At 35.1% G+C, this 23,948-nt stretch overlaps 1 protein-coding gene across 22 annotated transcripts in view; it reads right to left on the reverse strand.

Annotated features, from left to right (window-relative positions):
- SSBP2 (single stranded DNA binding protein 2) overlaps positions 1-23,948 on the reverse strand; it is a 305,690-nt gene that overhangs the window by 55,495 nt on the left and 226,247 nt on the right. For 15 of the 22 annotated variants that reach the window (XM_068980373.1, XM_068980366.1, XM_068980360.1 and 12 more), the window contains 2 exons: positions 12,841-12,900; positions 66-132 (listed from right to left, as the gene is read on the reverse strand). In XM_068980373.1, coding sequence (XP_068836474.1) covers positions 66-132; positions 12,841-12,900 — 127 coding nt within the window. The remainder of the gene's footprint in view (positions 1-65; positions 133-12,840; positions 12,901-23,948) is intronic. The other 7 variants (XM_068980367.1, XM_068980365.1, XM_068980372.1 and 4 more) reach the window with 3 other exon arrangements.

A 23,948-nucleotide genomic window follows, 5' to 3' on the forward strand; every position in this document is an offset into this window, starting at 1 on the left:
TAATAAATACAGGGTTTCCTTTGAGATTCTGCACATCAATTTAACTTTTACTTTAAAGTAGTCACCTTGTTGTCGAGTTGGGTCCATTCCACTGGGAAGTAATGGCTGACTTCCTGGGACACCTCCAAGTGCCTAGCATATTTAGTAAAATAAAAAGCAGTAAGTATTGTAACTATTTATAAAATAAGAACTTTTAACAATTATAGAATGCATTTGAGTATTTCACAAGATTTTTTTCAAGTTGTATTTTTTTATATTGGATTCTGTTTGATTTACAATAATGTGTTAGTTTTAGGTGTACAGTATAGTGATTCAGTTATATTGAACATATGCATGTATCTTCCTTTTCAAATTCTTTTCTATTATAGGTTATTACAGAGTATTGAGTAGAGTTCCCTGTGCTATACAGTAGGTCCTTGTTGATTATCTGTCTGTGTATACTAGTCTGTATATATTAATTCCAACCTCCTAATTTCTCTCTCCCCCACATCTTTCCCTTTTGGGAACCATACATTTGAAGTCTGGGAGTCTGTTTCTCTTTGTAAATAAATTCATTTGTATCATTGTTTTTAGATTTCACATAAGTGATATAAAATGATAATTGTCTTTTACTTCACTTAGTATGATAATCTCTAGGTCCACCCATGTTGGTGCAAATGGCATTTTTTCATGGCTGAGTAATATTCCATTGTATATATGGACCACATCTTCTTTATCTACTCCTCTCTCAGTGGACATTTAGGTTGCTTCCACGTCTTCAGTTCAGTTCAGACACTCGGTCGTGTCCGACTCTTTGCAACCCCATGGATCACAGCACGTCAGGCCTCCCAGTCCATCACCAACTCCCGGAGTTCACTCAGACTCATGTCCATCAAGTCAGTGATGTCATCCAGCCATCTCATCCTCTGTCATCCCCTTCTCCTCCTGCCCCCAATCCTTCCCAGCATCAGAGTCTTTTCCAACGAGTCAACTCTTCGCATGAGGTGGCCAAAGTACTGGAATTTCAGCTTCAGCATCATTCCCTCCAAAGAAATCCCAGGGCTGATTTCCTTCAGAATGGACTGGTTGGATCTCCTTACAGTCCAAGGGACTCTCGAGAGTCTTCTCCAACACCACAGTTCAAAAGCATCAATTCTTCGGCACTCAGCTTTCTTCACAGTCCAACTCTCACAACCATACATGACCACTGGAAAAACCACAGCCTTGACTAGACGGACCTTTGTTGGCAAAGTAATGTCTCTGCTTTTGCATATGCTAACTAGGTTGGTCATAACTTTCCTTCCAAGGAGTTAGCTACTCTTAAGTAGTACTGCAATGAACACTGGGGTGCACGATCTTTTCAAATTATAGTTTTCTCCAGTTACATGTCCCTGAGCGGGATTGCTATATCACATGGTAGCTCTATTTCAGACATTTAAGGAACGTGCATACTGTTCTCCATAGTGACTGTATGAATTTATATTCCCATCAACAATGTAGGCGGGTTCCCTTCTCTCCACACCCATTCCAGCATTTATTGTTTGTAGACTTTGATGATGGTCATTCTGACAGATGTGAGGTGATACCTATTTTTGATTTGCATTTCTCTAATAAATGCTAATGTGGAGCATATGTTCATGTGCTTTGTGGCCATCTGTATGTTTTCTTTGGAGAAACGTCTATTTAGATCTAATTTTTATTGTTTCTTTATCTTAAGCTGCATGAGCTGTTTGTAGACATCTGGAGATATCCCTTGTTGGTTGCATCATTTGCAAATATTTTTCCTCATTCTGTAAACTGTCTTTCTGTTTTGTCTATGGTTTCCTTTGCTGTACAATAACTTTTAGGTTTAACTAGATCCCATTTATTTTTGTTTTTATTTTCATTACTCTAGGGGGTGGAGCCCAAGAGATATTGCTGTGATTTATGTAAAAATGTTCTGACTTTGTTTTCCTCTAAGAGTTTTATATAGTATCTGGTTTTACATTTAGGTCTTTAATCCTTTTTGAATTTATTTTTGTGCATGGTGTTAGAGAATGCTCTAATTTCATTCTTTTATATGTATCTGTTCAATTTTCCCAGAACCTCTTATTGAAGATGCTCTTCTCCATCCATTGATCTATTTGTTGTTGTTCAGTTGCTAAGTTGTGTCTGACTCTTGTGATCCAAAGGACTGCAACACTCCAGGCTTCCCTGTCCTCCACTGTCTCTCAGAGTTTGCTCAAATTCATGTCCATTGAGTTGATGATACTATCTAACCATTTCATTCTCTGCTGCCCCCTTCTCCTTTTGTCTTCAATCTTTCTGAGCATCAGGGTCTTTTCCAATGAGTCAGCTCTTTGCATCAAGTGGCCAAAATATTGGAGCTTTAGCATCAGTCCTTCCAGTGACTATTTAGGGTTAATTTCCTTTAATATTGACTGGTTTTACTGCCTTGCAGTCCAAGGGACTCATGAGTCTTCTTTAGCACCACAATTTGAAAGCACCAATTCTTGATAGCTCAGGTAGTAAAGAATCTGCCTGTAATGCAGGGATCCCCAGTTTGATTCCTGGGTCAGGAAGATCTGCTGGAGAAAGGATAGGCTACCCCACTCCAGTATTCCTGGGCTTCCCTGGTGGCTCGGCTGGTAAAGAATCAGCCTGCAGTGTGGGAGACCTGGGCTTGATGCATGGGTTGGGAAGCTCCCCTAGAGAAGGGAATGGGTACCCACTCCAGTATTCTGGCCTGGAGAATTCCATGAACTGTATAGTCCCAAGGGATCACAAAGAGTCGGACACGATTGAGTGACTTTCACTTCACTTTCTTTATGGTCCAACTCTCACATCCATACATGACTACTGGAAAACCATAGCTTTGACTATTTGGACATTTGTCGTCGAAGTGTTGTGTCTGCTTTTTAATATGCTATCTAGGTTTGTCATAGCTTTCTTTCCAAGGAGCAAGCGTCTTTTAATTTCATGGTTGCAGTCACCATCAGCAGTGATTTTGAAGCCCAATAAAATAAAATCTGTAACTGCTTCCATTCTGCCCCTCTTCTTTTTGCCATGAAGTGATGAGACCAGATGGCATGATCTTAGTTTTTTGAACGTTGAATTTTAAGCCAGCTTTTTCACTATCCTCTTTCACCCTCACCAAGAGACTCTTTAGTTCCTCATCACTTTCTACCATTAGAGAGTTATTATCTGCATTTCTGAGGTTGCTGATATTTTTCCTGGCAATCTTGATTCCAGCTTGTGAGTCATCCAGCCAACATTTCACATGATGTACTCTGTATATAAGTAAAATAAGCAGGGTGACAATATACAGGTTGGTTGTTCTCTTTTTCCCAGTTTGGAACCAGTCAGTTGTTCCATGTTTGGTCCTAACTTTGCTTCTTGACTTGCACACAGGTTTCTCAGGAGACAGATAAGGTGGTCTGGTATTTCCATCTCTTTAAGAATTTTCCATAGTTTGTTGTGATCCACACAGTCAATGGCTTTAGCATAGCCAATGGCTTTAGTATAGTCAATTGAGCAGAAGCAGATGTTTTTTCTGGAACTCCTTTGCTCTCTCCATGATCCAAATGTATTTCTGTTTATGGCACTCCTATACTGTTTTGAGTACTGTAGCTTTATAGTACAGTCTGAAGTCAAGGAGCCTGATTCCTTCCTTCAGCTCCATTTTCTTTTTCAAAATTGCTTTGGCTATTTAGGGTCTTTCATTTTTCCATATTTCCAGTCAAATTTTAAGATTTTTTGTTCTAGATCTATAAAAACTGCCATTGATAATTTGATAGGGACTACATTGAATCTGAAGATTTCCTTGGGCAGTATAGTCATTTTGACATTATTCTTTCAATCCAAGAACATGGGTATATTTTTCCATCTGTTTGTGTCATCTTCCATTTCTTTCATTAGCGTCTTAAGTTTTTAGAATACAGTTTGCTTCCTTAGGTAGGCTTGTTCCTAGGTGTTTTATTCTTTTTGATGTGATGGTAAATGGCACTACTTCCTAAACTTCTTTTTCTGATCTTTTGTTGTTAGTGTATAGAAATGCGATATTTCTGTGTATTAATTTTGTAGTCTGCAACTTTACCAAATTCATTGAGCTCTAGTAGTTTTCTGATAGTATTGCCAGGATTTTCTATGTACAGTATCATTTCCTCTACAGTGGCAGTTTTACTTCTTCTTTTCCAATTTGGATTCTTTATTTTCTTCTCTGACTGCATGGCTAGGACTTCCAGACCTATGTTGAATAAAAGTAGTGACAGTGGACATCCTTGTATTGTTCCTGATCTTGAGACGAAACGCTTTCAGCTTTTCACTGTTAAGTATGATGCTGTGTGTGTATTTTTCACATATGGCTTTACCCTGTTTAGGTATGTTCCCTCTATGCTGACTTTCTGACGAGTTTTTTTTTTTTTAATTATAAACTGCTAATAGATTTTGTCAGATGCTTTTTCTGCATCTACTGAGATTATCATATGGCTTTTATTCAGTTTGTTAATGTGGTTATCTCACTGATTGATTTGCAGATACTGGAAAAAACCTTGTATCCCTCGGATAAATCCCACTCGATTTTGGTGTATGATCCTTTTAATGTATTGTTGGATTTGATGTGCTAGCGTTTAGCTTAGGATTTTGTGTCTATGTTTATCAACGACATTGGCTTGTCACTTTGTAGTATCTTTGTATCGTCTTGGTACCATGTTTGAGGGTGGCTTCAAAGAATGAGCTGGGAGTGTTCAGATCTCTGTAATTTTTTGAAACAGTTTCAAAAGGATAGGTATTAACTCTTCTCTAAATGTTTGATAGGATTCACCTGTGAAGCTATCTGGTCTGGGGTTCTTTGTTGGCTTTGGGTTCTTAAACCAAAGTTTCGATATCAGTGCTTGTGACTGTTCTATTCATATTTTCTATTTCTTCCTAATTTGGTTTTGCAAGATTGTACCTAAGAATTTGTCTGCTTTTTCTAGGTTGCCCAGTTTATTGGCATAGTGTTGTTTGTCTCTTATGATCCTTCATATTTCTGTATTCATTATAACTTTTTCATTTCTGCTTTTATTGATGTGAGCCCTCTCCCTTTTTTTCTTGATGAGGCTGGCTAAAGCTTTATCAATTTTATCTTCTCACAGAAGCAGCTTTTAGTTTCATCGATATTTTGTACTATTTCTTTGTCTCTATCTCATTCCTTTCTGTTCTGAGTTTATGGTTTCTTTTCTCTAACTTTGGGTTTTGTTTGTCCTTTTTCTAGTTGCTTTAGGTATAAGGTTAGGTCGTTTATTTGAAATTTTTCTTGTTTCTTGTAGTAAGATTGCATTGCTATAATTTTCTCTTAGAACTGTTTTTGCTGTGTCCCAGAGGTTTTGGATTGTTGTATTTTCATTTGCCTCGAGGGAATTTTTTTGATTTCCTCTTTGATTTCTTCAGTCATCTACTGATTGTTTAGTAGCACACTGTTCAGCTTCTGTGTGTGTGTGTTTTTTTTTTTTTTTTTTTTTTTTACAATTTTTGTTTGTAGATTTGTACTCTTACTTCATTGTGGTCAGGAAAGATGATTGATATAATTTTAGTTTTCTTAAACTTATTGAGGCTTGCTTCATGGTCCAGTATGTGATCTATCCTGGGAATATTCTATGTGCATTTGAGAAGAATGTGTATTCTGCTGCTTTTGGATGGCATGCTCTATAAATATCAATTTAAGTTCATCTGGTCTAATATGTTGTTTAAGACCTGTGTTTCCTTAATGATTTTTTGTTTGGATGATCTGTCTATTGATGTACGTTGGATGTGAAAGTCCCCCACTTTTACTGTGTTACTGTCAGTTGCTGTTTTTATAACTGTATTTGCCTTATATATATTGAAGTGCTACTATGTTGGGTGCATATATGTTTACAATTGTTATTATCTTCTTGGATTGATCCCTTGATCATTTGCAGTATCCTTCTTATAACAGTTTTTATTTTAAAGTTTATTTTGTCTCATACGAGCATTACTATTCCAGCTTTTTAAAAAAAATTTCATTTGCATGAGAAATCTTTTTCCATCTCCTCACTTTCAGTCTTTCTGTGTCCCTCGATCTAAAGTGGGTCTCTTGTAGACAGCATATATATGGGTCTTATTTTTGTAACCATTTAGTTAGTCTATGTCTTTTGGGTGGAGCATTTAATCCATTTACGGTTAAAGTAATACTGATGTATAGGTCCTTATGGTCATTCTGCCAATTGGTTTGGGGTTGTTTTTGTAGGTCTTTTCCCCCTTCTCTTTGTCTTTCGTTCTCTTCTCTGGTAGTTGCGTGATTGTCTTTAGTGTTGTGTTTAGATTCCTCTTTTTTTGTGGGTATATCTATTGTAGATTTTTGATTTGTGGTTACCATGAGGATTTGATATAGCAGTTCATGTATACACAAGACTGTTTAAAGTTGCTAGTCTCTTAATTTCAAATGCATTTCCAATATCCTGCATTTTTACTTTCTTCTTATGATGGCTGGATTTGATATCTTCTTTGTGTGGATGATTTCCTACCTTTACTGTATGTCTGCTTTTACCAGTGAACTTTCCCATTTGTAATTTTCTTGTATCTAGTTGTGGCCTTTTCTACCTAGAGAAAGTTCTTTTAGCATTTGTTCTAAAGGTGATTTGGTAGTGCTCTTAACTTTTGCTTGTCTGTAAAGTTTTTGCTTTTGCAATCTAATCTAAGTGAGACTCTTGCTGGATAGAGTAGTCTTGGTTGATTTCTCCCTTTCATTACTCTAAATATATCATGCCATTCCCTTATGGCCTGCAGAGTTTCTACTGAAAAATCAGCTGATAACCTTAATGGGAGTTCCCCTGTATGTTATGGGTTGCTTTTCCCTTGTTACTTTTAATGTTTTTTCTTTGTAATTTTTTTCAGTTTGTGTTTCACTGTGTTTCTCCTTGGATTTACCCTGTATGGGATTCTCTACACATCCTGGACTTTGGTGACTGTTTCCCTTTTCATGTTAGGGAAGTTCTCAGCTACTGTATCTTCAAATATTTTCTCAGGCCCCTTCTCTCTCTATTCTCCTCTGAGACTCCTAAAATATGAATGTGTTGGTGTATTTTTCTGTTGTTGTCCCAGAGGTCTGTCTCTCAGACTGTCCTCATTTCCTCTCATTCTTTGTTCTGCAGCAGTTATTTCCACCATTCTGTCTTCTAGCTCATGTGAATGTTCTTCAGCATCATTTATACTGTGACTGATTCCTTCTACTGTATTTTTCATTTCATTTTTTCTACTGTTTATCTCTGTTCTTTAAATTTTTTTAGTTCTTTGCTAAAAATTTCTTGTATCTTCTCAATTCGTGCCCCATTCTTTTTCTGAGATCCTGGATCACCTTTACCATCATTTCTCTGAATTCTCTTTTGGGTTGATAGCCTATCTTCACTTCCCTTAGTCGTTCTTCTGGGGTTTTACCTTGGTCCTTCACCTGGAACATGTCTCTTTGCCATCTCATTTGGTCTAACTTGTGTGTGGTCCCCCTGGCTGCAGGATTATAGTGCCTCTTGCTTTTGGTTGTCTGCCCTCTGGTGGATAGGGCCGGTCTAAAAGGCTTGTGCAGGCTTCCTGGAAGGAAGGATGGTTGCCTGCCCAGTGGTGGGTGGAACTGGGTCCTATTCCTCTGGTGGGCAGGGCTGTCTCAAGGGCTATGTTTAGAGGTCATTAGAGGTGGCTGTTGGCTCCGGATGACTTTAGGCAACCTGTCTGCTGATGGGTGGGGCTGTGTTCCCATTCTGTTGGCTGTTTGGCTTGAGGCATTCCAGCTCTGGAGCCTTCTGGCTGTCAGCTGGGGCCAGGTCTTGGCAGAAAAATGGCAACCTCGAGCACAGTTCATACCAATGATTACCTAGTACCTCCATCAGAAGTGTCCTCATAAAACTTCTATTTTACATTTTGTGAACTTTATAGGTCTGTACACTCTGTATAATTTCTTAGTTTTAAAATGATTCCATTTTGCCCAATTTTGTGGCAAACAAAAGAGCTATTGTTGGAAACAAAATCTAGCCAAAAATTGTCCTATTTATCCCCGAGAAGTTTAATGCCCTTCCCCCAAATCGATTTATTAAAGATACAAAAATAACTAATTTTTCTTCTTAAATGTAAATTATTTCTACAGCTTATTTTACTCACTGGGGATTATAATAGAAGCAGAACTAGGAACGTCAAGGGGCTAACTGATATTATTTTGAATAGTCATATTTTCCCTAAGAAACTATTTAGAAAAATAATACTCCAATTCAAACAATTTGCTGAGTGGAAAGAGAACTAGAACTGAAAAAAGGTGGAGATTAACAAATGTGGTTTATTTTACGCAGAGGTGTAATACTGGTTACATGCTGAATTGTAAGTTTCAAATAGTCATCTGAGCAGCATTTAGACCTGGACCAAGCTATAAATGATTTAAATATACTGATCCTATGAAAAATGTATTTATACATATATACACATAATCCTGACAAGGATTAAACCTGACATAATCCTGGCAAGAATTTCTATGAATGTTCACTAATTTAACTTAAAACCAAAAATATTTTAATTTAAAATTTTAAATATTTCAAAGAAAATGTGCTATTAAAGAATTTCCATATCCAGATCAGAACTATTTCCTTAACTGTTATATTGGGATGCAGTACTTTTGTAATCCTTTGATTTTTGTTTGTTAACAAGCACACTCAATGTCTGTCTATTGATTTCTGATTAAATGATCTATTTCCTGTTTACCTTTCCAGGCTAATTTCTTGCCACTGACACAATGACATTCTAACTTTGTTATTCCAAACCTCTTTAAGTTTTCTTTTTTTTTTTCAACTCATGTACTCAGGACTGAGGATTATATTTAGCTTTCTTCCTCCTTTTATATGTACCAGTCAGGCATCTCCAACAGTGAGATGCCTGGCTTTCATTATCTTAATTATCTTTAATACCATTATCTACCACTTTCATATGACTCCTCCGTGCCTCCCTGAATATCTTAGCATGCAGGGGAAGTAAGGGCTTCTTATGTACTTTTATAGATCTTTATACGTCACTTTAATATGCTCATGGTTTGTCATCCATCTGCTCTGTATCCCCAATAATCTGTAAGTTCAGAGACTGGAAACTATCTGTGCCTGTTAATTCAGAGTAATAAATACTTCCCAAAGGAATAAAAGAAATTTTTTATTGGACAATTTTAGGAATCATCAATGACAAAGTCATAAGAATGGACTAGATTTCAAGAATTGAGAAGAAAAAAGGTCAAAAACAAAGATAATTTTCTTAAAATACCAATGAGATAAGAAAGGAAAAAATTGAATAGCTAAAAAATGAGCAAGTGGACTGGGACCATTTATTCCAGAGTGCATGAGGGGAGTTTCAAGAAGTGGCCAGCACTATCAAAAGTTATAAAGATGTAAATTAGGAGGGGTGAAAATGTATGATTAAACAACATTATTTTCAATTGTGAGCTTGAAGTTCTTCAAGTGATTCTAGTTTAATACTCTGATTCTAAATTTCATTGGTAATACCATGTTTTATCACTGGAAATCATTTTCTTCAAAAGTTTATTTTTCTTCTTGTTTATTTTGAAATATTAGAACAATTGACAAGTCTATCTGCTATTATCACTAATCCTATAAAAATCTTTATCAAAGTCAAGTTGTCTTTCCAAAATGACTCTTTACCCACATTTAACTCTTTAGTCACTAGTGTTTGTCTTTTGGTAAGTCAAATCTTTACTTTTTAAAAACATTTTGATAAATCCCAGGATGACGAGATGATGGTTTTACGCATCAAAAGGGTATGATCACTAGATTCTTTAAACCCATAATATCAGGAAAAATATACATTTTGTGGGTTAATATTATATTCTCATATTTGTCAACATGTCAAATGTATTCCATTGAGACTTAACTAGTCACAAATTTGGGGACACATTCTTTGCTTTATAAAAGATCTTCACTTTGACAGAAAATAACACTAATGATGAGGATCCTTAATAACAACAAATAGAAAGTCAACAATAATATACATTGGTGAGCCAATATACCTGTTAACAGAGTTTCAGGAATGGTGAGAAATTCTAATTCTATAATGTCAGTAAATCAATAACTTATTCTTGGTGCCACTCACTAACAGTCTCTGTACTTCTGGCTGTCTTGGTTTCCTTAGCAGTGTTGAATGAACACTGAATTTTTCAGATTAAACATTTTATCTATGAGAAGGATAAAGACTTCCAGGTTACGGATGCTTCAACACCACCGACCTATTCTGACAGTTGAACCAATTCCAGTGTAATTTGTTTCAGGTGTTTTCCCATAGGTATTTATTCTTTGCAACCTTGCAGATTTTTGTAATTTTACTTTTCCTTTCATCATTTTAGACACTATTACCCCTTCCTGCATTTTTGGCCATAGTGATATTATACCATGTTTCAAATACTCAGTCCTATAAATATATAAACAGTATAAGCCATTGTGTATTTAGTCCAGAATCATGAAAACTGCCTCGGAAATAATTGTAAATTCTGGAGAAGCTCTTTATTAAAGGCAAGTCTTTTGCATATTCAAATGACTAGTCAACACCACTGAAGAAGTTAATAGTTTACTTTTTATTTTCTTAGATACAATCTACCAATAAAATAAAGTTTTGATAATTTTAAATAGACTAAATTTAAAAATTGAACATTTGTTTTAATAGACATCATTCCAATTAATCACCAAAAATAGCATTGCCAATTCTACTGTAATGACTACATAATGAAATTGAAGAAATGTTCTGTTGTTTGAAAATGTTGTGCTATTAGTTAACAGTATAAATGTTGTTTTAGGAAAAGTTTAACAGTTTGCTCAAAGTTCTTTAAAAACAATAGTATAAATGTAAATTATTATAAATTTGAAAGATGTCTGGATTAATAAAGCTTAACTATACATGGGGAGGAGGACAAAAAAGGGCCACTCAAAAGAGTACAATTGTTTTAAAATATACTTAGGTAAAGACTGTTCAAAATTATTGACCAAAAACAACCCATATTGTAACTCTTTATTACCTTTAACTTTTAAATTGCCTCTTTTAAAAATCCAAAGGCATTATATATTAGTTCTTCAAAAATATCTCAAACAGCCTAGATTTAGAATTCCACATGTCTACCGCCAATCCACTCCTCTTTCCAAAAGTCTTTCATTTTGTCAGTTTCTTTGGATGTGGAACTTAGCTTAGTAGCTTAGTATCTTATATGTAGCAGGCATTTCAACAGTGTCAAATAGATGTAATTACAGTAATTCCAAGACATTTTCATAATTCATATGGAATAATGGAGTCAGAAAATTCTCACATACATAAGGAAATTCACATTTCCCTAAGGTAGATTCTTGCTATTTAGTGGCTAAGCCATGTCTGGCTTTGCGACCCCATGAACTATAGCACGCCAGGCTTACACACCTCTTATATCTATGGATATATCTATGGATATATCTATGGATGGGATGTCTGAAACACCATGAAAACTGCAGTGAAAGATACAACTTTTTGTCCTTAAAAAGGAAATTTAAAAGACTCAGGCACCTATAAGCAGATCTGACTGTCAATATACACAGGTTCACCCACATAGAAAATAAAATCCCCATATGTTGAAACACTTGGCATCCGTGTACTTCTTTTTCCTATTTCCTGCCATGTTCCCCTGGCCCTATGTACTGAATGCAGATTCAGTCTGAAGGAGAAAACTCCTCCAGCTGCTAACGTGAGGACTTGAGCACTGCAGCAGTGGGATGATCCAGCAGTGCTGCCTGCATAAAGGTCTCCCCTGGGGATGACTGTGGGTGCTGGCATGGCCAGTTGTGTGTTAGGACACTTCAAGGACACTAATTTCAGTAAGAGGAGAGGGGAAGCAAAACTCCGTTTTTATCAAATGTGCTATCAAAGAAACACAATTTTCTAGTTTCATTTTTTTGGTCAGGAAGCAAGCAGAAATTTTTTAGGAAAGAAAAAATTTATTGTGATAACAGGCTTTACTTCAGATCTGGGTAAATGATGATAAAAACAAGTGAAAGTGACAAAACAATTATCTTAAAGTAAATATTCCAAACAGTTAAGCACTTAATATACTCTTATACACACAAACACACACACATGCACGCATGCTCTTTAGTCTAAACTTAAAACTATAACATACCTGCAAGTTAAAACTGTGCTTTATTCTCTTTAGCAAATAAATATTTATGTAATTGATAAACTATTTGAGGACAAAAATCTATGAAATCTCAGAACTCTTATAGGTAAAAATAGTTGGACAATCTACTGTTAACTACTGATCTAACCCTTCTAGAAGAAGCTGATTATATGTCAGATACGTGACTATAATTGGGCTAAATTGATATGTTACAGCCATGATATTGTAACTGTATAATATAAAAATAAACAAGTATGTTCATAGAAAATTTCACTGGCATCCTTTACAGTGTAATCTGCATTTACCAAAATCATACATATTTTGAAGGTTTGGATCAAAGTATATGGTAGACTCCAAGGGTCAGCAAATTTTTTCCTGTAAATATTTAGATAATAAATATTTTAGGGTTGCAGGCCACCTACGGGCTCCATCATGACTCAAATCTCCTATTGCAGTGTAAAAGAAGCCACAGACAATGCATGAATGAAAGAATGCAGCGTTCCAGTACAATTTTATTTACAAAAAGTCAACCAAACTATGGGCCAACCGTTGATGTAGATTATACACCACTAGAAGTACCATAAAATGAGATGAAGGATAATTTAGCATTTTTATAAGAAAGAAATATATGTGACATTGTCAAGATCTTTATTGACTCTTTAGAAAAAACAAAAACAACAAAACGTCAAACTTCAGTAGCACACACAAAATCTTACCTGGTTAGGTATCCTCAACGGGGGCCTTGGACCTCCAGGGTATCGAGGTGACATAAAAGGCTATTGAAGCAAAACAAATAAATAAACAAAATGAAACAAATGTAAAATATAGATCTGAAAATAAACTGCTTTGAAGAATTTTAGAATTATACAAAACATAAATCAAGTTTACTTCTGTGGCTAATTTCAGTAGAATAAATGCTTTTGAGAAAAATTACTGTCCTATTTTTTTTAGTTTGTAAAATATCTGGAAAAACTGCCAAATTTTTAAAAAATGTGAATTACTAAGATAATGCTATACAATTGGCAAAAGGTAAGATTAAGAAATTTAGGCAACTGAATTTTAGTAACGACTTCAGGAAGAGGATTACTGGCTACATCATTATACAAGTTGGATTCTGAGTATATTCTTTGGACCAAATTACCCAATTTGGTTTTTGTTTTCCTCTAATAATTTTAAAGTTGCCAAATTTCTTCATCTTTTCTTTTGTTGTTCTGTTTAAAATGGTAAAGACATTTCTTTCCCAAGGGACATTTGTAGTTAGAAAACCTTCAACTTTCTTTCATTAAGAGTTTGTTGTAATTCAAAATTGATTATAAATTTTAAAGTTGAAATTTCTTTGCATATTTTGAGCCTAGCAGACTATGAGGTGTGTACATTTTTAATAAAGTTTTTATCAAAGTATAGTTAATTTATAATGTGTTAGTTTCAGATGTAAAGTGATTCAATGATACACATACATATATATGCAAACATATATACTTATTTAGATTATTTTTCATCATAGGCTATTATAAGATATTGAATATAGTCCCTGTGCTATACAGCAAGTCCTTGTTGTTTATGTATAGTAGTGTGTATATGTTATGAGGTGTGTACTTTTATTAACAGAAAAATGTCCTTATATTAAAATACAAGTTGACTGTTTTGTTAGATGACTCAGAGGCTGCTAAGATGTGCTGACTCTGACAGTCCCAAAACTATCTGAAAAATATGCTAAAAGTATCATTTTGATGATTGTTCAATGTTGAGTGGAAGAATATTTTTGACAGATTTGAGCACAAATTAAAAAAATTATTCAAAATTCCATTTTTATAAATATAACTGATTATAATACATAATTACATGTAATATAAGCAAATTATCAACTTTGAAGGGTTGAATATTAAAATATTAAGAATGAATTCACTGGAGACTTGTACAGCCAATTCTATAGTAGTTCACATAATTCTAAATTCCATTTTTATACTTTCTACAAATATTTTTAGAAATTAGACCTGCAGTTCATGGCTACACATATTTTCTAGGGTTATTTTACAAGCAGCATCTGAAAGATAAAATTATAACAAATTTATGTGGTATAGACTTTCTCTTTTGGAGACTCAGACACGTCAATAAGAACTTTAGAATTCAGCAATTTGGCTTTTTTGCTCACTGTGTTCTCATATGTTAATGTAGTCTTAGGAGATCGTTTTGAATAGAAACAGTGGATTATTCAGGTAAAAGGGTCAACGTCAGCTGATAAAACTTAAATGGATTTTCCAGTTTAAACATTTAAAAAATGTTTAGTTTTTATACATTTGATCAAAGTTGACTCTACCAATTCTGAAGTGCTGCTCTAAACTGAATTAATTGGTTAACTATACTGTCAACTAGAAGCTCATCTCAGTATTCACACTCCCTCTGCTACTTTCCTGATCACCTAATTTCATTTATGAAACTGTCCTGGACTCATTTAAACAATTTAATAATTAAGTGTGGTGTCACTGATTTTGGAATGGTTGGCTTTCTTTCATAAACTGTTTTATGACATAGTCACTAAGCCAAAATACAATATCAATTTAGTGTTTGAGACATGGAGAAATAAAAATAGGTCACTAATAATTCCTGTCTATAATAAAATCACTTCAAAGTGGAACACAAGGTAGAAGTTGTTAACGCTACTAAATCCTGGTAGACACTGAAATGCACCTTGTTTGGGACAGAGAATCTGAGATTGTATGTTCCTCTGAATGTAAAATAATGTTACAGTATTAATATAAATGGACTATTTAAAAAGGGAAACTTTTCTCTAACCAGTGGCATTGAGTAAGTGTGTTCTAACAGGACTGTTGTACTCTCCTATCTGAACACGAGGCCCCATTGAGACACTACTGAGACAGAGGGGCAGTGCACGTGGTTGTGAACCTGAAGGCCCCTCAATAAGATTGGGAGAGAGGGTCTCTTTTAAATTTACTTCCCCTTGAATGCCCACCTCCAAGAAGTTCACTTTTTTCTTTGGGGGGCGTGGTAAAAAACAAAATTGAAACCCACTTATAATTTTCAATCTATTGCTATACAATTAAAGCAAAAAATAACAAAAAGCTAGTTAATTTAGATAACAGTGTACTACTTTTCCTTAAAATATAAATATAAAAATTGGGTAAGGATTTTTCTTTGGGTAAAGCATTTTAATACTAAATTAGCACTGTAGCCCTTACTATTCAGATTGATTCTTAAGTTATTCAGTTAACCACTGAGGTCCTCAGCTGCTTGTTGAAGTGCAGACACAGTAACTGAACCAAGAGTTTAGTATTAGAAACAGAACATTCTGCTATATTTGTGTTTCACTATTCAGAAGTCAATTTGCTTTCAAATATAATTCAAGATATTTATTTTATGGTAAAATGCTAATATAAGAGATGACCTATCGATAGTATGTGTGTGTGTGCTAAGTTGCTTCAGTTGTGTCTGACTCTTTGCAACCCTATGGACTGTAGCCTGCCAGGTTCCTCTGTCCATGGGATTCTCCAGGCAAGAATACTGGAGCAAGTAGCCATGCCCTCTACCAAGGGATCTTCCTGACCCAGGGACTGAACTCGAATCTCTTACATCTCCTGTGTTGGCAGGCGGGTTCTTTAATATTAGCACCACCTGGGAAGCCTCTACATCTTTTGATAGACCTGTCAGTACTCTCTCTGTTGATAACCTGCAAAGAACAGATTACTCAAAGGAGCCCTTAGCTATGAGAGTGTGCTTACTTTTTATATTTGGGGAATTCTTTTTCATAGTTGGGACATCAAAACATTTGCCTGAAAATGTCAGGAGGATGAATCAATATTTTAAGTGGAAAAAGCCTTCCCCTGAAAAAATGGGCTAAACAGTTATAATGCGTGCAGAAAAAACATATGACTGGGAGTCAAACGGAGCCTGGATTCTAGTTTTTGTATGTCCACTAATTAGCAGAGGGACCCTAAATTAAAAACCTTTCAGGGCTTTAGCTTTCTCAATCTAAAATGAGAGTTAGACTAGATGATCTCAAAAGTCTCTTGGGAAATAATTTTAAAATAATAATTTTAAAAGTCCCATGATTCTGTGTTAATTATTTCCAACACTACCCCTAAGTGTAAAGGTTAGTGTACTACAGCTATAAATATTTGAAGCGTGCAGATGGGACTGGGATGGGATATCCGTGTATGTTCCTAAGGCACAAACTATCTTTATCAAGGAGCTAGAGAAGTTTGTTCCCATGCTTTCCAGAGAAAAAGAAAAACCTAGTTGAAGAAAAAAATATACTCCAACAATGATGCTCTTTGTTCAGATCAAAGGTCAACAGAGAGAGTAAAACAGCTATACTTATTGATCAAAAGGTATGCTAGAGATTTGTTCATTTACCGAATGTTTACTTAACACCCACAAAGCCACTGTTCTCAGTGGCTGGACATATCAGTGAACAAACCCGATAAAGATCATTGCCTTCTGCTTAGGATTTTTCAAAGTTAACAGTCCTAAAATTAACAGGAGAAACAATTTTATGGAAAAACTATTTTCTACAGTCCACTAATCTGGAAGAAACAGACTGTTCTCTTCACCAAATGGCAAATATCAATGAAAACCAAAAGAAAATAACATTTCAATCTGGTGCCTTCCCTCAGAAGTCATATGACATCATCCCTACTTGACAACATGTAGCACTATGAATGACTGAAATTCAAGGCTCTGCTTTTAAAAAAGCTTTCCAAATTAGGGCCTCCTAAGGTTCTTTATAGTATATAAGACTGACTGAGTAGCACAGTTAGTACCCTGACATATGGAAAACATTTACAGGCATAAATTCTCATTTCTACATGTTTCAGCGATTTACTCAGAATGAATGGGATAAGCCAAAGTGGAAGCAATAAAAATATATACAAAGCCAGAAAAATCAATAAATTATTTGATGACTAAATGAAAGAAAAATTTAAAAACTAATAGAAATATAAACCAAGTGTCCAGCTCATTTCCTCCAAATAGTCTTTTAGAGAAAAGATCACACCACTTAGAATCATAATTTATTTCAGAATGAATGTCATTCCATCTTAAAGGATTATTATTTTCCACTATATCAAGAATTATTCATGAAATATTAAACTTCTGCTTTCCTAAAAGAGATTTTCCTTTATGCTTTTCCATTTCTGCTAGTAGAAAGTCGTACTCTCCCTATTATTTGATCTTCATAAGCCATTGTGCTTTATCTCAGTTCTCTAAGATTTAGAAGGAACTGGCTCTTTCTCTTCTTTCCTTCTCTGAAAACTTGGAACCCATTCCACCCTCATGGAAATATTTTCAAAATAATTTACCCATCCTGAAATTATAGGTGGTGAGAACCATTTTAAGCCCTAACTTCTTTTCATATACATATATATATATATAAAGCACAAATATGATTAATAATCAACAGAATATTTTTTGAGATAACTCTGTTCTCTCCTTTCTCTGCCGAGTCAGTTTCTACTAACCCTCCAGAGGCTGGTTCAGGTGCCACCCCTCTTTAAGGAAGGTCCATAGACTGAGCGACTGAACTGAACTGATAGGCTCCTTTCCCTCCGTTTTCTGAGCACATTGTTCACACTGTTCTCATAGAGCACTGAGCACACTGCAGGGGAATATGTGCCTTGATATGAAGGGAACCCACTTCAGAAAAAGAGCACAAAACCAGATCAGAGCAAGTACCTTAATGTCAAGGTAATCAATCCATGAAATAAAACCGGTATTTCTAAGAATCCTTAAAATTGATGTAGCAATGTACAAATCACCTGATTTTAAATATTTCAACATGGCTTTTGAAACTCTTGATCTTTAAGAGCAAATTGATAAAGAAAATTTAAAAATCACTGAAAAAGCTAAAAGCTTCTTTAAAACACCATCTTAAGCATTTTCTATATACTACATTTTATTTTATTTCTATATACTACATTTTATTTAGGAGCACAATTTAGAACAAATCAATGATGAAGAGAATACTACTAAGTTCTTTAGTATAAACAAATCTAACATTTACAACTCTGAAAATTTGTAAGTCAGAGGTATGTTATACAATTTAAAATACTGAACTTTTTTGAGGATAAAACTGAAATTTGCTTCTATTTTTGAAAATATAGTATTTTTAAATGACAAATACACAACTGCAAAGTTTAAGAAAATATGAACTTAGGAAATAATCTAAAAAATACATACACACTTAAAAAATGACTTCACAAAACTACTCAAATGAAGTTTTATAAGTTCTGTAATTGTATAATAAAATCTGATTTAAAGAATTTTATTTCAATACACCTTTTTGACACATTTTACAGCAAAAAGTTTTTAGACTTAACTAGGTCAACCTCCTCATTCTATGTAAAAGCAAACCAAAGGTCAAATTTCTTAACTGCCACTTTAGTTTTCTTAGAGCTATACAACATCCTACTACAGTAATACCTTTGTATTGCAGAATAAAGGCAGGTACACAGACTACATTCTTATGACCAACTGACCATAAATAAACTGCCTGACGAGGCACTTCCTCCTAGGCCCCTCAGCAACCTTGCAATCCTTCATTTAATGCAGAATTCTTTATCTTTGCTCCCATTCAACTTTGAAAAGCTGAAAGGACAATGGTATTTCAAGTAATCAAGTTGCACATAAAGTAGTAATTAGCATGTGTTCTTGATTCAACAGATGAAATTCAACAACAGAAATATAAAATAAATCTAGTAAGCTCTATCTCTCCTTGAACATTTTTGGTAGAGTTTTGATAATATACAGCTTCCCTGATAGCTCAGTTGGTAAAGAATCTGCCTGCAATTCAGGAGACCTCAGTTGGGTTCCTGGGTCAGGAAGATCCCCTGGAGAAGGGATAGGCTACCCCTTCCAGTGTTCCACCCTGGAGAATTCCATTGGTCACAAAGAGTTCGACACAACTGAATGATTTTCACTTTCTTTGATAATACATGTTATCTTCAGTTCATTTATTTATTTTTAAGTCGAATACAGGAAGAAAAGAGAAGACAGGTTAGGAGAAGAGTACTATCATTATAATGAAACTGTTCATTATAATGTGATAACTTATAATGAGGTTCAGGAAGAAGGGAAGGAAGCAGTGAGCACATTATAAGAGAGAATTTGCAGAGTCACATTCAATAAATACTTGGTTGCTTCCATAGCTGGCTCACTGACTGAGTGAACAACATCGATGAAAGACTGTAAAAACCAGCGAAGGTGTAATCAAGTTTGGTTCTCTTGTATAAAATCTCATCTGGCCAATTTATGTGTCTTGTTAAAAATAAGTAGCATCAATTGATATTGCAAAGGGTAAGGAACAGTATTGGCACATTATATTTGGTTGTCTAATGAGAAAATGCTCATATGTATAGAGGGGACAACTCAGCTTGTTTATGTAGGACAAATCATATCTTCTAGAGGACCTAATAAAAGTAGGTAAGGAACAAAGTGTTGGAGACCCCAAGACCTTATCTAGTTATAATGACAATATCCACATTAACAACATATAAGATAATTTCTGATTAAGATGACTTCCCTGGTGGCTCAGACAGTAAAAGTGTCTGCCTACAATGTGGGAGACCCAGGTTCTATCCCTGGGTTGTGGAGATCCTCTGCAGAAGGAAATGGCAAACCACTCCAGTACTCTTGGCTGGAAAATCCCATGGACAGAGGAGCCTGGTGGGCTACAGTCCACGGGGTCGCAAAGAGTCAGACACTTCACTTTCTAAGATGACTGAGAAGATCTTAAACTCTCTCCTGTTTCTGGGGTTTCAGGGTTGAAAATAGTGATTCTTAAGCAGTTTTACAGAGTGCCAGTATTTAGTAACCACTTTTTGGTATAGAAGGATGTCAGGTTAATCTATGTATGATTTGGAGGAAAAAAAGGTATGATGACTTACTAATTTTTTTCTCTGAAGCAGAGGCCAGCTATGAGAAATGCCACCAATTTCATACAGTGGGGCATTTCAGTGGGGGTCTCTGTCTATTAAGAGTGCTGCATGTACACATGAGACTCCATTCTTTTTAGACTTAAATATATTTAAAGAGCTATAAGCCTCAGGTCTTAGAAACAATGTTTTAGCTTACATATTTTCTTTGCATTAAGATGAGGCTGGGCACTGTGTAAAAGTATTAAACATTCCCCTTTCTTAACATCATGTTGTCTTTGGCACATAACCATTTTTAGTGCAAAAATGTGTAAGAAAAATGGTTATTTGCTAAAAACTAATTTGCTTTCAGCAATATTTAGGCAAAAACACAAGGTACAAAGTGATAAATAAGAAAATATGGGTCATCTTCAGTAACTATATTAATTACATAAAGATCAAATATCTACCTTACTTGGTCCTGTGCAGATATGACTTGAGACAGATTAATCTTCTGATATTTTTTATGTACTGTTTTAGGCAGACACACAGAAATAATATAAAAGTCTGTGACATAAAAATTATTCTAGAATCTTTCAACAGAAAAAAGTGTCTTGAACACAATTTTTTTAATTGATAAATATAGAAGGTTATAACTAAAGTCCTATAAAGGTAATAAAAATATGTTCATTATGAGATTTTTATCCCAAGCATAAACATTGTCTTAAAATTTAAACATTACCTTTTTTATTCATTCTGTGTCTTTTTTTAGTTTAGTTCAGTTCTCTTTATATGATTCTCCTATATAGATTTCTATTCTCTATTTTGCTATTTGATATTTCACTGAGAAGTAAATCTTTTTTCTTAATTGTGATGAGTTGAAAGCATATGCTATCAGTAATAAACAATACTGAGAATACTATTTTGAAAAAAAGCATCAGTGTTATGACTTGTACATTTGTTTCTGCCATCGCACATATAGTAAAACTGTTCACATTTTTATAATTCCATTAGATGCTTCATGAGTTTTCTGGGAAAAGTAATGAAGCATAAATTATACATCAACTGAATTTCTTCAAAGTTACTTTACAATTCATATATCTTAATTTGTTCAGTTCCTTTTCTGTTTTTCATGAAAATCTCCATCAGACATTACTGACACCCCAGTGGATAAGACACTCTTGATTAACACATCTTAATTCCAACTAGTATTAAACTAATTTAGCTCACAAAATGACACGCTTGTGCTGGCATATTCTGCTAATAAGCATAAATATGTAGTTTATTTTCCATACATCTTAGATATTCTATCATCAACAACACTTAACGCACATAAAATAACTGTAAAGTAAGATGTTTTTTGGGCAAGACTAATCCAATTCAGCACAGAGTTATTAGCAGGTTGATTCTTCGGATATAGATTTAGTCTAAGCATCCAAATTGCTCACTTCTATTATGGGCCTTTTCAAAGAGATGAGACAATTTCTCAAGGTTTCATTACCATATATTAGATACTGGTTTTTGGCAATGGACTTGTCAATTATGAATGACCAAGCTTCCTCCAAGCTGCCTTCTGGTCTAATCAACTACCAGAAGTTTGAATACAATCTGTAAAAACATTAATAAACTGTTTTAGATCAATTTATATTCATAAATACACAAAGACACTTTTTTTTGGTGTCTGTGGGACAAGTAGCTGGAGTCCTATATAAGCTGAATTTGGCTCTGTGCTGCCTCCTATCACTGACTCAAGTCACAAGGACAGATCAACCCACATTATATAGTTTAAAAAAATCACCATGGGTATGAAAATAAATATGTAAGATTTATAATTCAGGCTAAAGCATTAGGCTGACTCAAAAAAGATGCCAAAACAATAAGTTTTCAAAATTACTCTTAATTTTTCATTGAAGGATGCAAAAGTATTCCCTCTTCCCCAGCATTTTCCCTATTTTATATTCATGCTTCCATCTAAAGTTCAGATGACAGTGTTGGAGATAGACACTTTAATTTACCTAAACATACCATTAGGTTTAAAAAAAAAAAGTTACATTGTTCTTATCCTTCTGATATCTTGATATGCTACGGAAGTTTCTACTGATTAAGCAGCAGTCTTTTCGAATTCACAAGCAGTAATAACATTTGCTATAGAAATCTGCCTATGGGCTTGGTCTCTGATACAAGCGGCATATATATATATGAATAGAAATGAAATGTTATGCTTTCTATATATATATAGAAATGAAATGTTATGCTTCATATTTGCTTGGTTACTTACCTGCAAACATGAAGTCTATTTAAAATTACTTATGTCCAAACTATATAGAATACTCTTTTCTACTGAACAGATTTTTACAGAAATTATTAATGCTCAAAAATGTCTGTTTTGAAACTAGAGCTTGCTAATTTGACTAATGCCAAACATTATGAAAATAAGCAAGATGGGAGAATTCCAATTGAACCAAGTGAAGTGACCTCTTCAATTTAATGGATGCATTTTGAACCACGTGTGTTAAGCAGATACAGAATACATGTACAGAATAAAACTGAGAAGACAAATTTGAGTGGAGAAAATATTATTGATGTCAAAGTTATTTGTAATGTCAGATTATTTATAGAATATAGAAATGACAGAGAACCGGCAGTAGTCACAGTTGAAGGTATCTTTAGTAAGTAATTCTGTTTTACTTTCTTGATAAGCATCCTTCTGTGTACAAAGAATATCTGATTACTCTATTCCCTAGCACTGTGTCTTTAAACTCAAGATTATACCTGATAGTTGGGTATAATAGATAGTATCTGGCAACAGCCAATACTCTCTGCTCGCAGGTGCCAGCAGAGCTGTTTTCTTTGTCCCTCGGCAGGGATGGACAGTTTATCATAGCCAACACTCATTCGCAGCAGCATTTCTTTGACCTCCCCCAATTCCCCCTCCAGTTACCGCTTCATCTCTTACTTTCCCTTTAGAGCAAAACTCTTTGAAAGAGTTTGACACACTCGTTGCCTCCAATTTCTCTCTTCCTGCCACATACTGAATCCACTTTTATGCGACTGTCACCCCCATCACTCCACTGAAACTGGCCTTATCATGGTCTCCAGTGACCACCTCATTAGGTCCAACCGTCAGGTGTAAGCCCTCAACTAATTTGAACCATCGGAAGCATTTGACACAGCTGATCATTCCTTATTTCCCTGAAACATTTTTCTTCTTGGCTTCCAGGCTCCCACAGTGCCTGATTTTCTTCCTAACTCATGTGCGCCTCCTTCCCATTTTTCTTCCTGGTTACTCATCTTCTTGCCTTCTTCATATCAGAGCCTTGGGATGCTTCTCGTCTCTCTCTACTCATTACCCTGGTGATGTCATCCAGGCTCACAGCTTTCAATATTATCCATATGCTAATAACTCCCAAATGTCTCAAGCCCAAGCCTCAGGCATGAAACTCCAGATCTGATACCTTTGCTCTCTACTTGACATCTCTTGAATATCTAATAGTCACCTTAATCTTAACAAGTTCAAACTTAAGCTTCCGATATTCCTCTCATACTTCCTCTTGCAGTTTTACTTACATGAGTAAATGTCAGCTCCGTTCTTCCAGCTGAACAGGTCAAGAACCTTGCAGTCACCCTTCATTTGTCTTTTCCTCTCACAACACATATCCAGACCGTTGCCAAGATCCGTTGGCTCTAACTCCAAAATATATCTAAAATCCAATCACTTCTCACCATGGTTACCACCTTTGAGCCATAATAACCTCTTGTTAAAATTTTGTCATGATACCCAAACTGGCCTCTCTGCTTCCACCATTCCCTCCGATAGACAAATCTCAGCATAGCAGCCAAGAAGACCCTGCTAAAACCCTCCACTCAGCAAAACCCCAAATGACCTACAAAGTTCTACTTGATGTGGCTGTCTACTGCCTACGATTTTGTGTATCTGTCTTCCCCACTGATCCACTATA

Source organism: Capricornis sumatraensis, chromosome 9 (genome assembly GCF_032405125.1).
Source record: "Capricornis sumatraensis isolate serow.1 chromosome 9, serow.2, whole genome shotgun sequence".
NCBI classification, from domain to species: Eukaryota; Metazoa; Chordata; class Mammalia; order Artiodactyla; family Bovidae; genus Capricornis; species Capricornis sumatraensis.